At 42.2% G+C, this 15,469-nt stretch overlaps 1 protein-coding gene across 4 annotated transcripts in view; it reads right to left on the bottom strand.

Annotated features, from left to right (window-relative positions):
* Positions 1-15,469, bottom strand: part of DRC7 (dynein regulatory complex subunit 7) — a 36,023-nt gene that overhangs the window by 8,675 nt on the left and 11,879 nt on the right. For all 4 annotated transcript variants that reach the window (XM_027857923.1, XM_027857924.1, XM_027857925.1 and 1 more), the window contains 7 exons: positions 14,792-15,010; positions 12,451-12,582; positions 9,608-9,680; positions 7,862-7,990; positions 6,257-6,385; positions 2,261-2,481; positions 109-324 (listed from right to left, as the gene is read on the bottom strand). In XM_027857923.1, coding sequence (XP_027713724.1) covers positions 109-324; positions 2,261-2,481; positions 6,257-6,385; positions 7,862-7,990; positions 9,608-9,680; positions 12,451-12,582; positions 14,792-15,010 — 1,119 coding nt within the window. The remainder of the gene's footprint in view (positions 1-108; positions 325-2,260; positions 2,482-6,256; positions 6,386-7,861; positions 7,991-9,607; positions 9,681-12,450; positions 12,583-14,791; positions 15,011-15,469) is intronic.

Raw genomic sequence — 15,469 nt, 5'->3', positions numbered from 1 at the left:
CTGTCCTCCTGTCTGTCTGCCTGTGTGTCTGCCTACCTGTCTTTCTGCCTGTCTGCCTGCCTGCCCTCCTGTCCATCTCCCTGTGTGTCTGTCCACCTGTTTCCCTACCTCATAGGAAATACACATGTCTGGAGTCACGATGATCTTGTTTCCTTTGTTGTCCACGTCATTCCTCTTCTGGAACTCCCGCTTTGAGGTAGTGATGTAATCATTCCTGCAGTGGTACCGAAGAAGAATCCGCTCCTCTGAGACCACAAATATGCGCTCGGCTACATCATCATCTGCCAGCTTTTTAAGGTTTCGGTTGAATCGTTCTGTGATTTTCTAGGGGAAGAAACTGGAAGGTGGGAAATTGTGGAAAGGACAGTAGCCAGAGCAACTATCGCTGATTTCTCTGCATCCCTCTGATAGCTTTGGGGTGATGCTTGGAGGACAAGTCTGGGGTTTGTGAGAAGAGGAAGGATTCAGGGACAGGGCTCTGGGATCTCTTTAGTGTGTGGGGGTCAAAATCTAATCAGCTATTTAAAAGCCACATTAGGGGCAGCTCAGTGGTGCAGTGGATGGAGCACCGGCCTTGGATTCAGGAGGACCTGAGTTCAGATCCAGCCTCAAACACATAACACTCACTAGCTGTGTGACCCTAGGCAAGTCACTTAACCCTCACCAAAAAAAAAAGCCACATTACTTTTACTCTTCCTTGACGTTTTCCCACCCCCATTTTTTTCTTCTCTTCTCTTCATTTGTCAAAAATCGAGAGATGAAATTGATAGTGTCAAGGTACGTACAAGCTGAAGAAGGAAATGGCAAACCACTCCAGCGTCTTTGCCAAGAAAACACCAAATTGGGTTATAAGGAGTCGAACACAACTGAAATGACTGAACAGCAATGAAGGTACCAGAGTGAAGGTGAGATGGCTTGGGTCGAAGTGGTTTAAGGGCCAAAGTGGCAGGTAGTGATAGAAAATCCTAGCCCTTACCCAGATCACCACAGTCCCTTCAACCTGTCCACTTCAAATGTTGATGCGAATGCCTGACAAGGTGAAGTGTCAGGAACCATATTTTAATTTACATTTAACAACATTAATGATAATGATTAGCACCCTGTTCCCAGAGCTATTGTGAGGATGAAAAGATATTTTTTAAGTACTTTGCACATCTTAAAGTGCTATATAGATTATAGCTACTATTCTTATTAATAATAATATTGACAATGACACTCACTCTCACGTCTACAGCAGCTTATAAAGCACTTTCATCACAATAGACCTAAACAGTCGGCTTTCCAAGGACCATCCAAGAAAAATCATCATTCATCATCAGAAGACTAGTCACTTTATGGTGCTATTTGGCCATGGTAGACCGTGAAACAAAGAAAGAGCATAAAATGGCAGCTCTTTAATCTTGAGTGGCCCTCTTTGGCTTCTACAATGATGGGAGCAAAGAAGCAGAAAAGGAAATGGAGGGTAAGCACCATTTTTAGACCGACTATATTAACATTAGCTTAACTACTATTGTTATTCAGTTTCAGTTGTGTCTTACTCTTCAAGACCCCACTTGGAGTTTTCTTGACAAAGATACTGGAGTGGTTTGCCATTTCCTTCTCCAGCTCATTTTACAGATGAGGAAATTGAGGGCAACAGGGTTAAGTGACTTGCCTAGGGTCACACAACTAGTAAGTGTCTGAGGCCACAGTTGAACTCAGGTCTTCCTCACTCCAGGTCTGGCCCTCTGCACTATGGCGCACTCTAGCTGCTTCAGTATACAAAATATGATATTCTTGTGCAATGACCAATGAGAGACATACACTAATAGGAGAAAATGAAGGTAAGGTGGAATAATGGAAAGAGACAGATCTAGAGTCAGAGGGCTGTTACACACTAGCTGTATCACATGGGGCAAACCACCTTCCTTCTTTGGGTCTTGCTTTTCTCATCTTTAAAATGAAGAAGGTTGGACTTGATAACTTTCAAGGTCCCTTTAGGGTCCCTAAATCTAGAATCTCAAGTGGTTAATGTAAGTAATTTTTTGCAGATGAGGAAACTGAGGCTCAGAAAGGTTGACTTTTTGCCCAAGATTGCGTGTGAGGCAGAACCAGGACTCCAATTCAGGTCTTCCAATGCCCTCCACCATACTATGCGGTGCTAATACCATCAATATCATAATTTTTATAATGATCATCATTATCCTTATCATAATTAACAATGTGATAAGCTCAAAGGTAAGGGACAATGGCATGCTACAGGCCTAAAGGAAGTTCCTACCAACAGGGGCCGAGTGTTTGAATCTGCGCTGTTGATGTTAAATTTCTTGGTCCGGATGCCATAATCAACATGTCGGTAGGCAAGGAAATCTGGCCTCCCCTCATAGTACTCAGTCATTGATCGGGAGGTCTCGGTTCTCTTCACAAGGCCATCTACTCTGGCTGAGTGGTAGAATTCCATTGTGCGGTCTGTCTCCGGTATCATGTTCTTGTAGATATGCACTAAAAGGTGAGAATAAGATATGCCATGGTCATTGTCAGATGCCTTCCTGCTCAGATAATAGTTCACTTCCCCTAAGACCTTTACTTGGAAGACCTGGTACTGCAGGCCAAGATATCCTGGTGGATCTGGGGAGGACTGAGTTAACTCCCTTCACTCCCACACCACAGAATGGGACTATGGAAAATGATAAAGTTCTGGTGCAGACCTGGGGCTATTTGGGTTAACTTTGCCTCCCCTCACCCCCTGCCAGAGGGATTGATCTGGGGCCCATCTGGGACTCAATGAACTGGAAGAGCATCAGGGCAGGTTTTTGAACTTTGGCAGGGAGCTACTGAGACCCCAGAGAACTTTGTTGCTGACAGCTTTTAGCCTTATTGCTGGTGACTTTTATGTTTTTTGTATTCTAGAATTTCTTTTTAACTCCCCTGGAAACTTCTTGCAGGGGGTGGGGAAGAGGAAGGATTTGAATACATTATTATTAAATTAATTGCTTGTTTGTACCTTTGTCTCTGAGTGACCAATTGTACCAGATTTGGAACTCAAACACCTTGGAGTTCTTTAAAGATAGAGGAAGGTACCCAAATCTGCATGGGATGTGCACTAACCTCGGAATTAGGTGATTTGGGGCTACAGATTTGGAAAGGGGTTCATCAGAGATTCTGTTGACCCACTTGATGAAATTATAAGGCATGGTCCTTTGCTTGGAGGCATCTGAGGGGCACCTACCTCCCCATGGGGGAGAGCCATGTTGCATTGATGCTTATGGAGAGAACACAGGGGACTCTTCTATCTGGTCCCCAGGAACTGAGGCTGCTTCCCATATGATTGGCAGATAGGCGTCAATGGGGTGTTCTCATGTAGAAGAGTCATACCTCTTTTCCTGTTCTGCATAAAATGAGTTGGCAGTGCCCTCCCCAAGAGGGGAGTGGAGTGGGAAGGCACAGTAAGGGATTACTCTCCTGTCCATCCCCACACTCCCAACCCCGGGGCGGTTAATAAGGACTTGCAGCAGAAATACATGGCAGAAGTAGACCTGTCTAGGTCTGTTTTGACCAAGAAGGTGGTTCATGGACAATTTTGTGAACTCCAAACTCCTGTGTGTGTGTGGGGGGGTGGAATTTGAGGAGTGGTCTTGTAGATAATCCCAAGCTGGAGAAATCCTGAGTTCAGAAACTTGAGAACTGGTCTTTTAAGGGGAGAAGTTTCTACCATAGAGGAGAAAGAAGAGGATGGCCAACATGGCCTCCGTGGTTGGATGACTAGAGTCATGTCATGATGGCCACGACAACTATACCTTGTTACCTCATCTTGCCATTGCTGAGTTTCATAGCAACACAGTCAATACCAAGAGGAATTTTTTTTGTTTATCATCCTTCAGAGAGTGTTTACCTTTCAGATGGAGTCTAATGGGCCATTTGAGTACTTTATGTGTTCCTGTATCAGTTCTGTGTTGCTTCTGTGTCCTTTATATATTGTGTATTATCTATGGAGTGAAGTAAAGACTGTCCTACCCCTAATATGCATTGATAATCTTCAGTGCCTATATGAGAGATGGGCACTGTATTACCCACATTTAGAGATACTTAGACATGAGTAATATCATGAGTTTATTTAGAGATTGTCTTAGAGAACTTCAGGTGAGACCAATGTACCAAAGTGATACAACAGGGACACAACAGTCCCCTGTGTCCTCTCAGCAATGAACCTGCTGGGTCAGGTCCCCAGGATTAGATCTGGCTCATGGATCAGAGAAAAGAACTCCTGCTTCTCAGGTCACGATAGAGGTTCTTAAGGCCATGATGAGACCACAGAATGGACAAGACCTGTCTTAGCAGTTCTGAGTGCAAAAGACCTGAGAGTTTTAGTGGACAGCAAGTTCAAAATGAATGAGCGGCATAATGTGGCAGCAACCAAAAGAGCTAATGAGATATCAGGTTGCATTAGTGGAGTATATATTTTATGCTATATATAATAGAGTATATGTATTTGTGAAGAGTGGATAACTAGGTGGTATAGTGTACAGAGCACTGGGCTTGGAATCAGGAAGACTCAACTTCGTGAGTTCAAATCTGGCCTCAGATACTTCCTAGCTGTGTGACCCTGGGCAAGTCACTTAACCATGTTTGCCTCAGTTTCCTCATCTGTAAAAAAAATGAGCTGGAGAAGGAAATGGTGAACCACTCCAGTATCTTTGCCAAAAAAACCCACCAAAATGGGGTCACGAAGAGTCAGACATGAATGAAATGACCCAACAACAACAACAACAACAAACTAATGGACAATGTAATGTCTGGGTAGAAAGTCCCACTCTTTTATCTTGGTTTGACCACATTTAGAATATCATATCCAGTTTTGGAAAATGCATTTTAGGAGATATATTAACAAACTGGATCATATTTAGAGGAAATCCACTAGGATGGTAAGGGACTTGAGACCTTGTCACGCAAGGAACTAAGATCATGGGATTTTACACTTGGAAAAGACTAGAGTGGGCCTCGAGTTCAACGAATGAAGAAACTGAGGCACAGAGAGGAGAACAGACTTGCCCAAAGTCATGACCGTAGGTAAGAAGCAGAGCTGGGTTTTGAAATCAAATCTTCAGACTCCAGATCCCACGCTCTTTCCATTGCACTATGCTCTGGGATGGTTAGCCTGTAGAAGACAATTCTTAGAGGAGGCTTTTTTTGCTATCTTCGTATACTTGAAGTATGCTGTTTGGAAGAGGGATTACATTAGATTTATTCTGATTATCTCCAAAGAGCAGATGTAGCACCAAGGTGTAGAAGATACCAAAAGGCAGACATGAGGAAAAATTCCTAATAATGAAGGCTGTCTAGCAATGGAATGAGATGCCCCAAAAAACAGTGAGTTCTCTGTCACTGCAGTTGTTCAAGTAGAGGCCTGATGGCTCCCTCTCCCTCACCTCCTTCCCCATCAGGGATATTCTAGAGGGGATTCCTGAATGGCGGTGGAGTTTGCATCAGATGACCTCAGACATCGTTTTTCTTCTCTGAGGTTCCATGATTCTAGGTTTCCACCTCTTTGCTCACCACTTGAGCCCATAAAACCCAGCCCCTTGAGTGAGTAAGCCCTCTTCCTTCCTCTCCATGCCTCACTACTGGCTTTCTGCACTTTCTTTACCAGTCAGGTACCTTTTCACTTTCTTTCCTTTTCAGCTTCCCCTCACTTATTCTCTCCTGCCATCAAAATTTCAAACTCTCAGAGAGCAGAGACAGTATTTCTGCTAGTATTTGCATTCCCAGTACTTAGCAAGTGCCTGGCATAGAGAGATTGCTTAATAAATGCTTGTTAATTTGACTTGGCTCTGTAATATTTATACTTGCCACACCCTACTCTGGGTCCAATTGTTAGGACGTGTTCTTGGGAATGTCGGGGGGAAGTGCTTTTTGATCAGCAACATGATGAATAGAGAAGGCACAGGATTTGGAGTTGGGAGCTCTGGATTTGAATCCCAGCTCTGCCAGTTAATCTTTGTTTGACGTGACCTCATTCTAGGCCTCAGTTTACCCATCTGTAATAATATGGGAGTTGGAATAGATGATAACTAAGTTCCCTTCCATCTCTAAAAATCCTATAAGTATTCCATCTTTCTTTATCTTTGCCTCTTTCACCACGTCCTCATCCACTAACTTTGCTATTTGAGGGTCCTTGGTTGTCCCCTTAGGGACATTTTAAAGAAATGGGATGACCTTTGAGGACCCTGTAAACTTTGAACTTGTAAAAGTCCTGTTGTAGTTAAAGAGAGTTGTGTACCTCGCAGGGCCAGGAAATGCCCTGGCTTGAAGTATTCGGTGGTCCAGTTTAAGACTTTATCCACTTGTCTCATCTCTAACAAGTCTTCCCGGTTCTTGTACCACTCCCTTATCTCCACGACCCTGTGACCTGATCAGAGAGGATAATATTAATACATGACATATAATTTAGATATGGAGCAGGCAAGGGTGCAGTGGATAGAGCACTGGCCCTGGAGTCAGGAGGACCTGAGTTCAAATCCAGCCTCAGACACATAACACTCACTAGCTGTGTGACCCTGGGCAAGTCACTTAATCCCATTGCCTAGCAAAAAAAAATAAAACAAAACAAAAGCAAAAATAGACTTATGATTTAGAAGCAGCACACGTATTATCTCATTTGATTCTCATAATAACTTTAAGTGGTAGATACTGTAGATATTATTATTGTTATTATTATTTCCATTTTACAGATAAAGAAATCAAGACTTTGTTTGGGATCACAAAGCTAGTAAATGTTAAAGACAGGATTCAAACTTTGGTCTCTTTTGATTCTAGATCCAATGCTCTCTTCCTATCTGTCTGCCTGTTCCTTCTTAGTTTCCTTTGTTGGATCATCTTCCATGTCATGTCCCCTAAACGTGGGTGTTCCCCAAGGCTCTGATCTGGCTCTGCTTCTCTTTTCGCTCCATGCTTTCTAACTTGGAGACCTGATCAGCTCCCATAGATTTAATTACCATCTCTATAGAAATGACTTCAGGATCTGTATATCCAGACCTAGACTCTCTCCTGAGACCCTGTCCTGCATCACAAACTACATTTTGGACATCTCAAACTGGATATTGTATATGCACGTAACCTGTCCAAAACAGAATGTATTCTCCTCCTTCACAAACTGTCCCTCTTTCAAACTTTTCTATTACTGTTGAGAATTTCACCATCCTTCAAGTCGCCTATGTTGTCTCCTCATCTTGGACTTAACCTCACTTAGCCAACGTAGACAATCAATTGTAAAACTTTGTCATTTCTATCTCTTCAACATCACTTATCTATCTATCTATCTATCTATCTATCTATCTATCTATCTATCTATCTATCTATCTATCTATCTATCTGTCTATCTATCTATCTATGGATCTGCCCATCCATCCATCTATCCATCCATCCATCCATCCATCCATCCATCCATCCATCCATGTTATCAGTCTGTCTGTCTATGTATCTATCTTCTATCTACCTATCTATCATCTACCTACCTACCTACCTACCTATCATCTATCTATTGCTCTACCTGTCTATCTATCTCCTATCTCCTATCTATCATCTATCTACCTATGCTTGCTCCCCATGAGCTCCTTCAGATAAGGGACTATTTTTCTTACTTTTATATGTATCCCCAGTGCTTATCACAGTGTCTGGCACACAGTAGGCACTTAATAAATATTTGTGGAATTGCTTGCTTGCTTGTTCTTTTGACTACATCCAGCATTTCCAGGATCCACTTGCCACCCTGAGGCTTAGGGGCTCCAATGTCATTGTCTTTCTCCTTGCTTCTCACTTTGTCTATGGGGTTTCCCCTATGATTTGAGGTCAGTTCCCCTCCCCTCTCACCATCCCCACTACTCACAGTCCATGTTCTCATAGATGGTGAGGCGAGACACCAGCCCATTGCCATTCAGGTATGCAGTCCACTTCTCCAGCTTGGCCTGCTTGTACTGGATGACTTTCTTCCCTAGGGGACAGCGGGTCTCAAAATCTGAGTGGAGGAGAAAGCAAGATGCCTTTACATATCTTAGTGGGAAGTTTGGTCAGACCTGTGCCCTTCCTCAACCAGAGTCAAGTTCCCTGGGGCCAAGAGGAGATTTTAGGAGTTAAGAAATTGGGAAAGGATCTAAGATGTTAAACAAGAAAAAAATGAGCAAGAAGGGTGTTAGATGACACCATCTTGTTCAGCCAACTAGGAACCCATGGAAAGTGCTATCAGCTTTATCCTAGAATTCCAAGAATCTCTGTTCAGTTGACTTAATAAAGAGTCACTTGCTGCCATTTGACCTGCTGCATACGAAATACAGTTAACACAATTTATTATATTATTAATGATAGCAAGAACGTCTTTCATCTTCTTCTCCCAACCCCTCTCCCCTCCCCTCCAGTACTTTTCCATAACTGGCTCTCTGTTTAGCCGTCATCTAGTGAAAAAAATCCAACTCTGATTTTGACGTCATCGGTTTTAAGCCCCTTGGATGGTTAGCTGACCATAGCATACCCCTCCTAGTCAATAAACTCTGGGGGATATTACTTCTAGTATCAAATATGAAGTTCTCTGCTTGGCATTTAATGTTCTTCCAAGTCTAGTCCCTTCCTGCCTCTCTCACATTATTCTCCTTCATGCTTTCTACACCTATTTACTGTTCTTTAAACAGGATTGGACATCTCCTATTTGCTTGCCTTTTCATTGGCTGTTGTGCATGCCTGGAATGCACTCCCTCTTCATCTCTTCCTTAGAATCCCTGGTTTCCTTCAAGCTCTAATTCAAGAGTCACTTTCTGCAGGAGGTTCTTTTGGATCCCCCAGCCACTGGGGCCTACTCCTCTAGGGTTAACTGGCATTTATTTTATTATCTACTAATACCTGTATATGGACTTTTGCCCTTTTTAGTGAACTCCTCGAGCACGGGGACCATGTTTTTGCCTCTCTGTCTCTCCAGTGTTTATCACAGTTCCAGGCCCATAAAAAGCATCGATAAGCGCTTGTTGATTAATTAGTTGATCACGTCATCCTAAGAAGGTTCCAACTTTTGATGAGACAGTTCAGCACCTACAAAGTTCCCTTTTTCCTGATTCCTTAGGTCTCAGCTGCCATGTGAAGTCTTTGGTGCCTTGGCACAATCCTACCCATACATGACTGAGTCCATCCATGGAGCCACAAGGACCAATATGTGTCCCTCTCTCCCTGCCTCCTACAGAAAAGCACCTTCCGCTCAGCTTCTGACTTGAGCATAGCCTGGGTTTCTAGAAAAGAGCCAGAGGGCCTACTGGCCTTTTCCTGGGTGATGCCAGGGCCCACCAGAACCATTTTCAGCTGGTGGCAGATATATTTGGAGCAAGAATGTGACCATCATTCTCAACGACAATAACCAAATTATTTTCATCAATTTCCTCCATGGGCAGCCATGGAAGGGGAATAAGTCCCACCTTCTGGTGGGACAATAAATATGGAGGGGAAACAGATTTTGGATTTAAAGTAGGAGCCTGGGACAAGGCTGAAATCAGATCAACATTACCCTAGCAACCACTGAGACCCCTTGTTGGAATCCAGGCAACTGGACTTGTCTGAGGAGGTAAAACCAGCCAGTCCCTGAGAAATCAAATACCTGTTGGTGATATGCTAATCTGTGCCACCCAAGAGCCGGGCATATCAAAGTTATTTTCCTCATCTTCTTTGTCCTATGGAGAAAGAAAGTGATTTCAGCCAGGGTGGCCTTCAGAGAATTTAGACAGGCGAGGGACTTCAGAGATAATTTAGTCCAACCTGCTTATCTTGCAGATGAAGAAACTAAATGCCAGAGAGGTGAAATAACTTGGGAACAAAGGATTCAGAGCTAGAAGGCATCTCAGAAATCATGGAATCTAAGTCTGCGAACTTAAAACTTTTTTTGATACCTGTATTTCAATATAAATAGTTGTCATTGTAGTTCTATGTATTTTAATGCACCTTAAAACATGATAAATAGATCAATAGTTGAACTCTTTTTGGGTGATGTCAGGCCCCAGCAGATCCTTTGTCAGTTAAGGACAGAGATACTCTCCTCTCTCCCACCCCCCTCTTTCTGAGAAGGGCCCATATGCTTCAATGGACTCTCAAAGGTTCTATGACACAAAAAAGATCCAGTCCAATCCTTCTGTCTAACAGAGGAAAAAACTGAGTCTCAGAGAGGGATCGTAGATCTAGCTCTGGAAGGGTCCTCAGAGGCCATTTGGAAGTGAAATGACTTGGCCAAGATCACAGCTTGTGAGGAGCCTATCCTATATTTATCCATGCCCTTGTGATCTTGCAGTTAAAGGTTGCTCCCCAACCCAATATGTGTGCAGGTGCTAATTTAACCCTAAAAAATAAGATAAATGGCAGCTATTATTATTACGCTCCTGACTCACCACCTGGGCCTCAGTTTCTTTATCTGTAAAATGAAGGATTTAGTTTCTGAAGTCTTTTGAGTTCTAAATCTATAATCCTAAGTCATTGAACCTTTCAAGGCCTCAATTTTCTGTTCTGTTAAATGAGGGAATTGGTCCAGAACATCTCTAATGTTCCTTCCAGCTCTAAATCTGTGGTCCTGGTATAGGGGCATTCACCTCAGTTATGTCTCCCACCATGAGGCTGAGCTTCGATAATTCCATTCACACCCAGTTAGTTTTCCTCCTAATCAAGATGACAAGGGGTGGGGGTGGGGGGAATGGTCCAGACTTGTGATTTCAGTAGGATGGGGAACTTGAGGCATGCAGGGGAATCGTGGGACTTGAATCCAGGATTTTGTGACTATAAAGCCAGTCCTATTGACTTTATCATTCAATAACGTGTCCTGACTTTTGAGTGAATCAGATTTAAGTAAGGCAGAGCTGTTCACTCTCTCTTCCAAAGTCATGGAAATCCAAACGGCCTTCAACACGGTGGATGACCTGCTGTTGAGATACAATAAAGCAGACCATAAACGGTTTAACATGTATGACACCTCACAGCCAGCAGGGAGCAGCCTTGGCCTAAAATTAGAGTCCCCAATCTCAAGCTATTTTAGTAGGCTTGATACTCAGAGCATTTAGAGCGAAGGGACCTGAGAGATGAATTAGTTCAACCCTTCTCATTTTATGAAGAAACTGAAACCTAGATTGCCTAGGTGACTTGTCTGTGATCAAGAATGCATTTCTTTGGGGGCAGCTAGGTGGTGCAGTGGATAGAGCACTGGCCCTGGATTCAGGAGAGCCCAAGTTCAAATCCGGCTTTAGACACATAACACTTACTAGCTGTGTGACCCTGGGCAAGTCACTTAACCCCATTGCCTAACCAAAAAAAAAAAAGAAGAACGCATTTCTTGAACATGTCCAGCCATGGCCTGGCTCTGAAGAACTTTCTCCCACCCTCCTCTCATTGTTTTTTAGTTCTCCCTTTATGTGTTGTCCATCATCAGAGTATAAGGTCCTTGAAGGCAGGGGCTATCTGGCTTGTATTTGCATCCTCAGTATTTAGCACAGAACCTAGCACACAATAAGCACATAATAAATGCTCTATCTAGCTATCCAATTTTTTATGTATCTATCAGTCTGTCTCTCTAGATCTATTTATCTTTTCATCTCTCTCTCTGTCTATGTATGTATGTATCCGTACATGTATGTGTATATCTATCTATCTATCTATGTATGTATATATATATATATGTATGTTTCTACGGAGCTGACATTCCAAATCCAAATCCTCTGACTTCAAACCCTATTTGAGATTGGTAATGCTATGAAATCACACTTGATGGAGGGTCCTATAGGGAGCACTATGGGCATATAGAAAAGAAATCATTGAATCTTACGATTCAGAGAAAAAAGGACAAAACCATGATACGTGAAAAAGAGGAAAGGGTAGGGGCAAGAGAGACCTAAAACACATGCATAATTAATGACAACTTATATGGTATTGTTGTAATGAAACAATAACAAACATTTATTAAGTGCTTACTGTGTTAGCCACTGAAGGATCCTTACTAACTGGGTTGCTGAGGGACTATTGGAATGACTAGAGTAGGTATTTATATCAAAGGGCTCATCTCCATCCCTGACTTTCCTAGCTTTATCTACCCTAAACTTCACTTGGTATAATGAAAAGAACCCTGGAACCTATGAGTACCAAGAAAGCTCAGGATTCTAGTGCCATAGCTGCCACTTACTATCTGTGTAATTATGGGCAAGTTCTTTATTTCCCCTCTCAGGACCTCAGTTTCCCTATACGTAAAAGGACTCTCTTCCATCTCTGAGGATCTGTTATATCCATCTGTAGTTATCTTTAGCTATAGTTTTGTTCCCAAACTCAGGTTGAGGGATGTTGGTTCAGACTTGTCTTGCTTGAACACATATTCCATCAGCCACTTCTTTTTCTGACTATAGTGAAGATGTACATAGATCACACACACACACACACACACACACACACACACACACACACACACCTGCTTACCAGATTTTCAATACCATCATCCTTTGCAAAGCCCTCTTCTTCCTCTGTTTCATACAAAGATAGATAAGGCTTCTCGGTCCCCAAAAGCAAGAATTCCCACCGCACGGGATCTCCCAGGTCAAAGGTGAGATCCTAAGAAGGAAAAAAAAAACATTCTGAGCTTCAACCAACCTCAAACTGTTAGGACTTAACTCTTCAAAACATTTCTAAATAGAACATGAAAAGGTTATTTAACAGAGGTATAAAAAATTTGAGGCTGGCAAAACATGCCCTGCTCTGAGCATGCTCAGTGCTACCCAGAGCAACTATGTTGGCAATCAAGGCAGTGCAGAAGGGAAACAACAGTGTTAGGAGATTACTGGACATCAAATGCCAGAATTAGAAACGTTGGGTAGTCCAACTCTCTTTCATTTTACAGTTGAGTAGAGAAGTGCACTAACTAATACTTCCTGTTATTTTGTCCTGTTCCTCTTATGAAAAGATGACTTTGTTTAAAAGAGGCAACTGGGTGATGCAGTGCATAGCACACTGGACCTGGAGAGAGGTGAAAGAGAGAGACAGAGACATACAGAAGAGATGAGAAAAAGAAAGAGGAGAAAGGGAGACAGAGAGAAAGGAGAGACACAGAGAGAGGAGAGAGAGACGGAAAGGAGAGGGAGATGGAGAGAGAGAGAGAGAGAGAGAGAGAGAGGGAGGGAGTAGGAGGGAGGGAGATAGGGAGAGAAAAGAAAGAAGAAAGAAAGATGCAGAGTAGAAGGGAGAGAGAGTGAGAAAGGGGAAATGAGTGAAGGCAAGACCCCATTGTATGAACTTTATGCAGACCAAAAGCTTTGCTATAAGGGAGAGAGGAGTAAAACTGTTAATCAGGGAATTTTGATGATCAAATGACACATTTACTCTGAAATAGCAGAATGTTAAAGGTTACCCCTATTAGAGAGAGATTAAAGGCTATAGAAAAGGCTGCCTATAAAGGCTTTTGGTCTTGAGCTGTTCTGAAGTTCTATTGTATTGATCAGAGTAACTAAGTCTTTTACAGTTACATTTACAATATTATTGTTACTTTATAAAATGTTTTCCTGGTTCTGTTCACTTCACTTTACATCAGCTCATACAAGTCTTTTCAGGTTACTTTCTGAAACTATCCTCTTCATCAATAGTTACTCTGATCAATACAATGACCTACCACAATTGCAAATGACTCATGATGAAAAATACTATCTACCTCCAGATAGAGAATTGATAGAGCCAGAGTGCAGGTTAAAGCAAATCTTTTCCTCTTCCTTTTTTTTTCTTTGTGTGTGTGTATGAGAGAGAAACACGGCTAATGCAGAAATTTATTTTGCATGATTACACATATTTATGATGGATTTTATTTTTCTTGCCTTCTCAATAGGTGGAAAAAGGGGAGGGGAAATGGAGAGAATTTGGACCTGCAAATAAAATTTAATTTAAAAATAAACATCTGGATAAAATTAGATATATTTCACATTAACTTTAAATTATTCTTGACCATTGTTCAATCTAAACATAGGTTTCCTCACAGGATATATCATCTATATCTATATCACTATTTATATCTATTTCTATGTCTCCACATTTAGACCTATATTCCTAAAAAAGGCTTTTTAATTCTTTTAAAAAGGGTGAATTAGAAAGTATAGTATCAATATCCTACAACCTCAGGGAACAGACAGGTTTAGCAATGGCCAAAAATAATTAAACATTAGTGAAGAAAGTATCTGATTTTACCTAGGTATTTATAGTTCTTTAAACCTTACTCTAAATTGGGTGTCAATTTTTCAAATATAGTAATGAGTTATTTAGGCTGAGGGGAAAACTTAACAATAATGCCAGAACGGTTATTTTAAAGAGTATAGTGGCCAATTTGCTCTCTCTGTCTACCTGGAAAAAATCACATGGAGATGGGACAAAATTGCAATTTAAGGGACTTTGGTTGAACAAATGGAAAAATCTCCTGATGGAAAGACATGGAAAGAAGCTAGAATGGGCAATAAAAGAAGGTTGTTTTCTCTTTTTTGGATATTTTCTCCCTTGACCTGGGATTTTTTGGGTATATAGTATTGCCTGAAGGCTGGAGGATAGACGCAAAGATTGCTCTAGGCCTTAGGGTCTAGATGATGGAAAAGGCATGTGTTATGTCTCAGAGAATTCAGGTTTCCCCAATAGATCATGTACTTTTTTATCTTTTTTTTTTTTTTTTTTTTGCTAGTCTTCAGCAAGGATGCCTATTACCCCTGAACATGCACAAGGCAGTCCCCAAAGTCCAAGCTCTGTTCCTCTGGCTGGCCTGGGCTGGGGTGCTTTCCTTCCATGGTGGTACCTTGCAACCATTCCAGCAATCCTGCATGTTGACCCAATAGTTCTTATGGTTCCAGATGCTTTCAATTCCAAGGAAATGTTCATCTTGAGTGTTGTAGCTGCGGGCGGTAAACGGATCAATGAAGAAGCTCTCAGGTACCTCACGCCTTCCACACAGGACGAGGACCCACGCATGGATCCGAAGACCATGCATTGGGTCTGGAGGTGATTTATCCAATTCCTGACAGGAGAGGAACAGTCAGCAACAATGGGGCTGTTGTTATGGGCCTAGGAAGAGACAACCTGGGTGGGAGGGGTATCGTTAGGCATGGGTCTGGTGCCCCAGAAGAATAATGTAAGCTTTTCTTATGGGGAGGAAACAGCTATGCCTCAATTCCTCAAAAACCATCTAGTAGTCTGGAACCTCGGGAATGAAAGATTATCCCTTCATGTCTAGCAAAAAACCCAGGAAGACTTCCAACATGTCTCCAGTAAATGGAAGGAAGAAGGTGGTGAGAGAGGCAGTTAGGACTCAGAGAAAAAAAAAAAAGCAACAACCCAGAAAGTAAAGCTCTAAATTCAGATCCAGACTCCGTTAGTGAGTGGCCACAGGCATTTCCCCATGCCTCAGTTTCCCCTGTATGCATAAGCACCTTCTTGAGGTGTCCTGATCAGTGTGTTCAGGAAGCACCACACTTGT

The sequence above is a fragment of the Vombatus ursinus genome, unplaced genomic scaffold, assembly GCF_900497805.2.
Source record: "Vombatus ursinus unplaced genomic scaffold, bare-nosed wombat genome assembly UNPS02012515.1, whole genome shotgun sequence".
In the NCBI taxonomy this organism is placed as follows: domain Eukaryota; kingdom Metazoa; phylum Chordata; class Mammalia; order Diprotodontia; family Vombatidae; genus Vombatus; species Vombatus ursinus.
The sequence above is the reverse complement of the archived record's forward strand: the minus strand, read 5'-3'. Positions and strand labels throughout refer to the sequence as shown.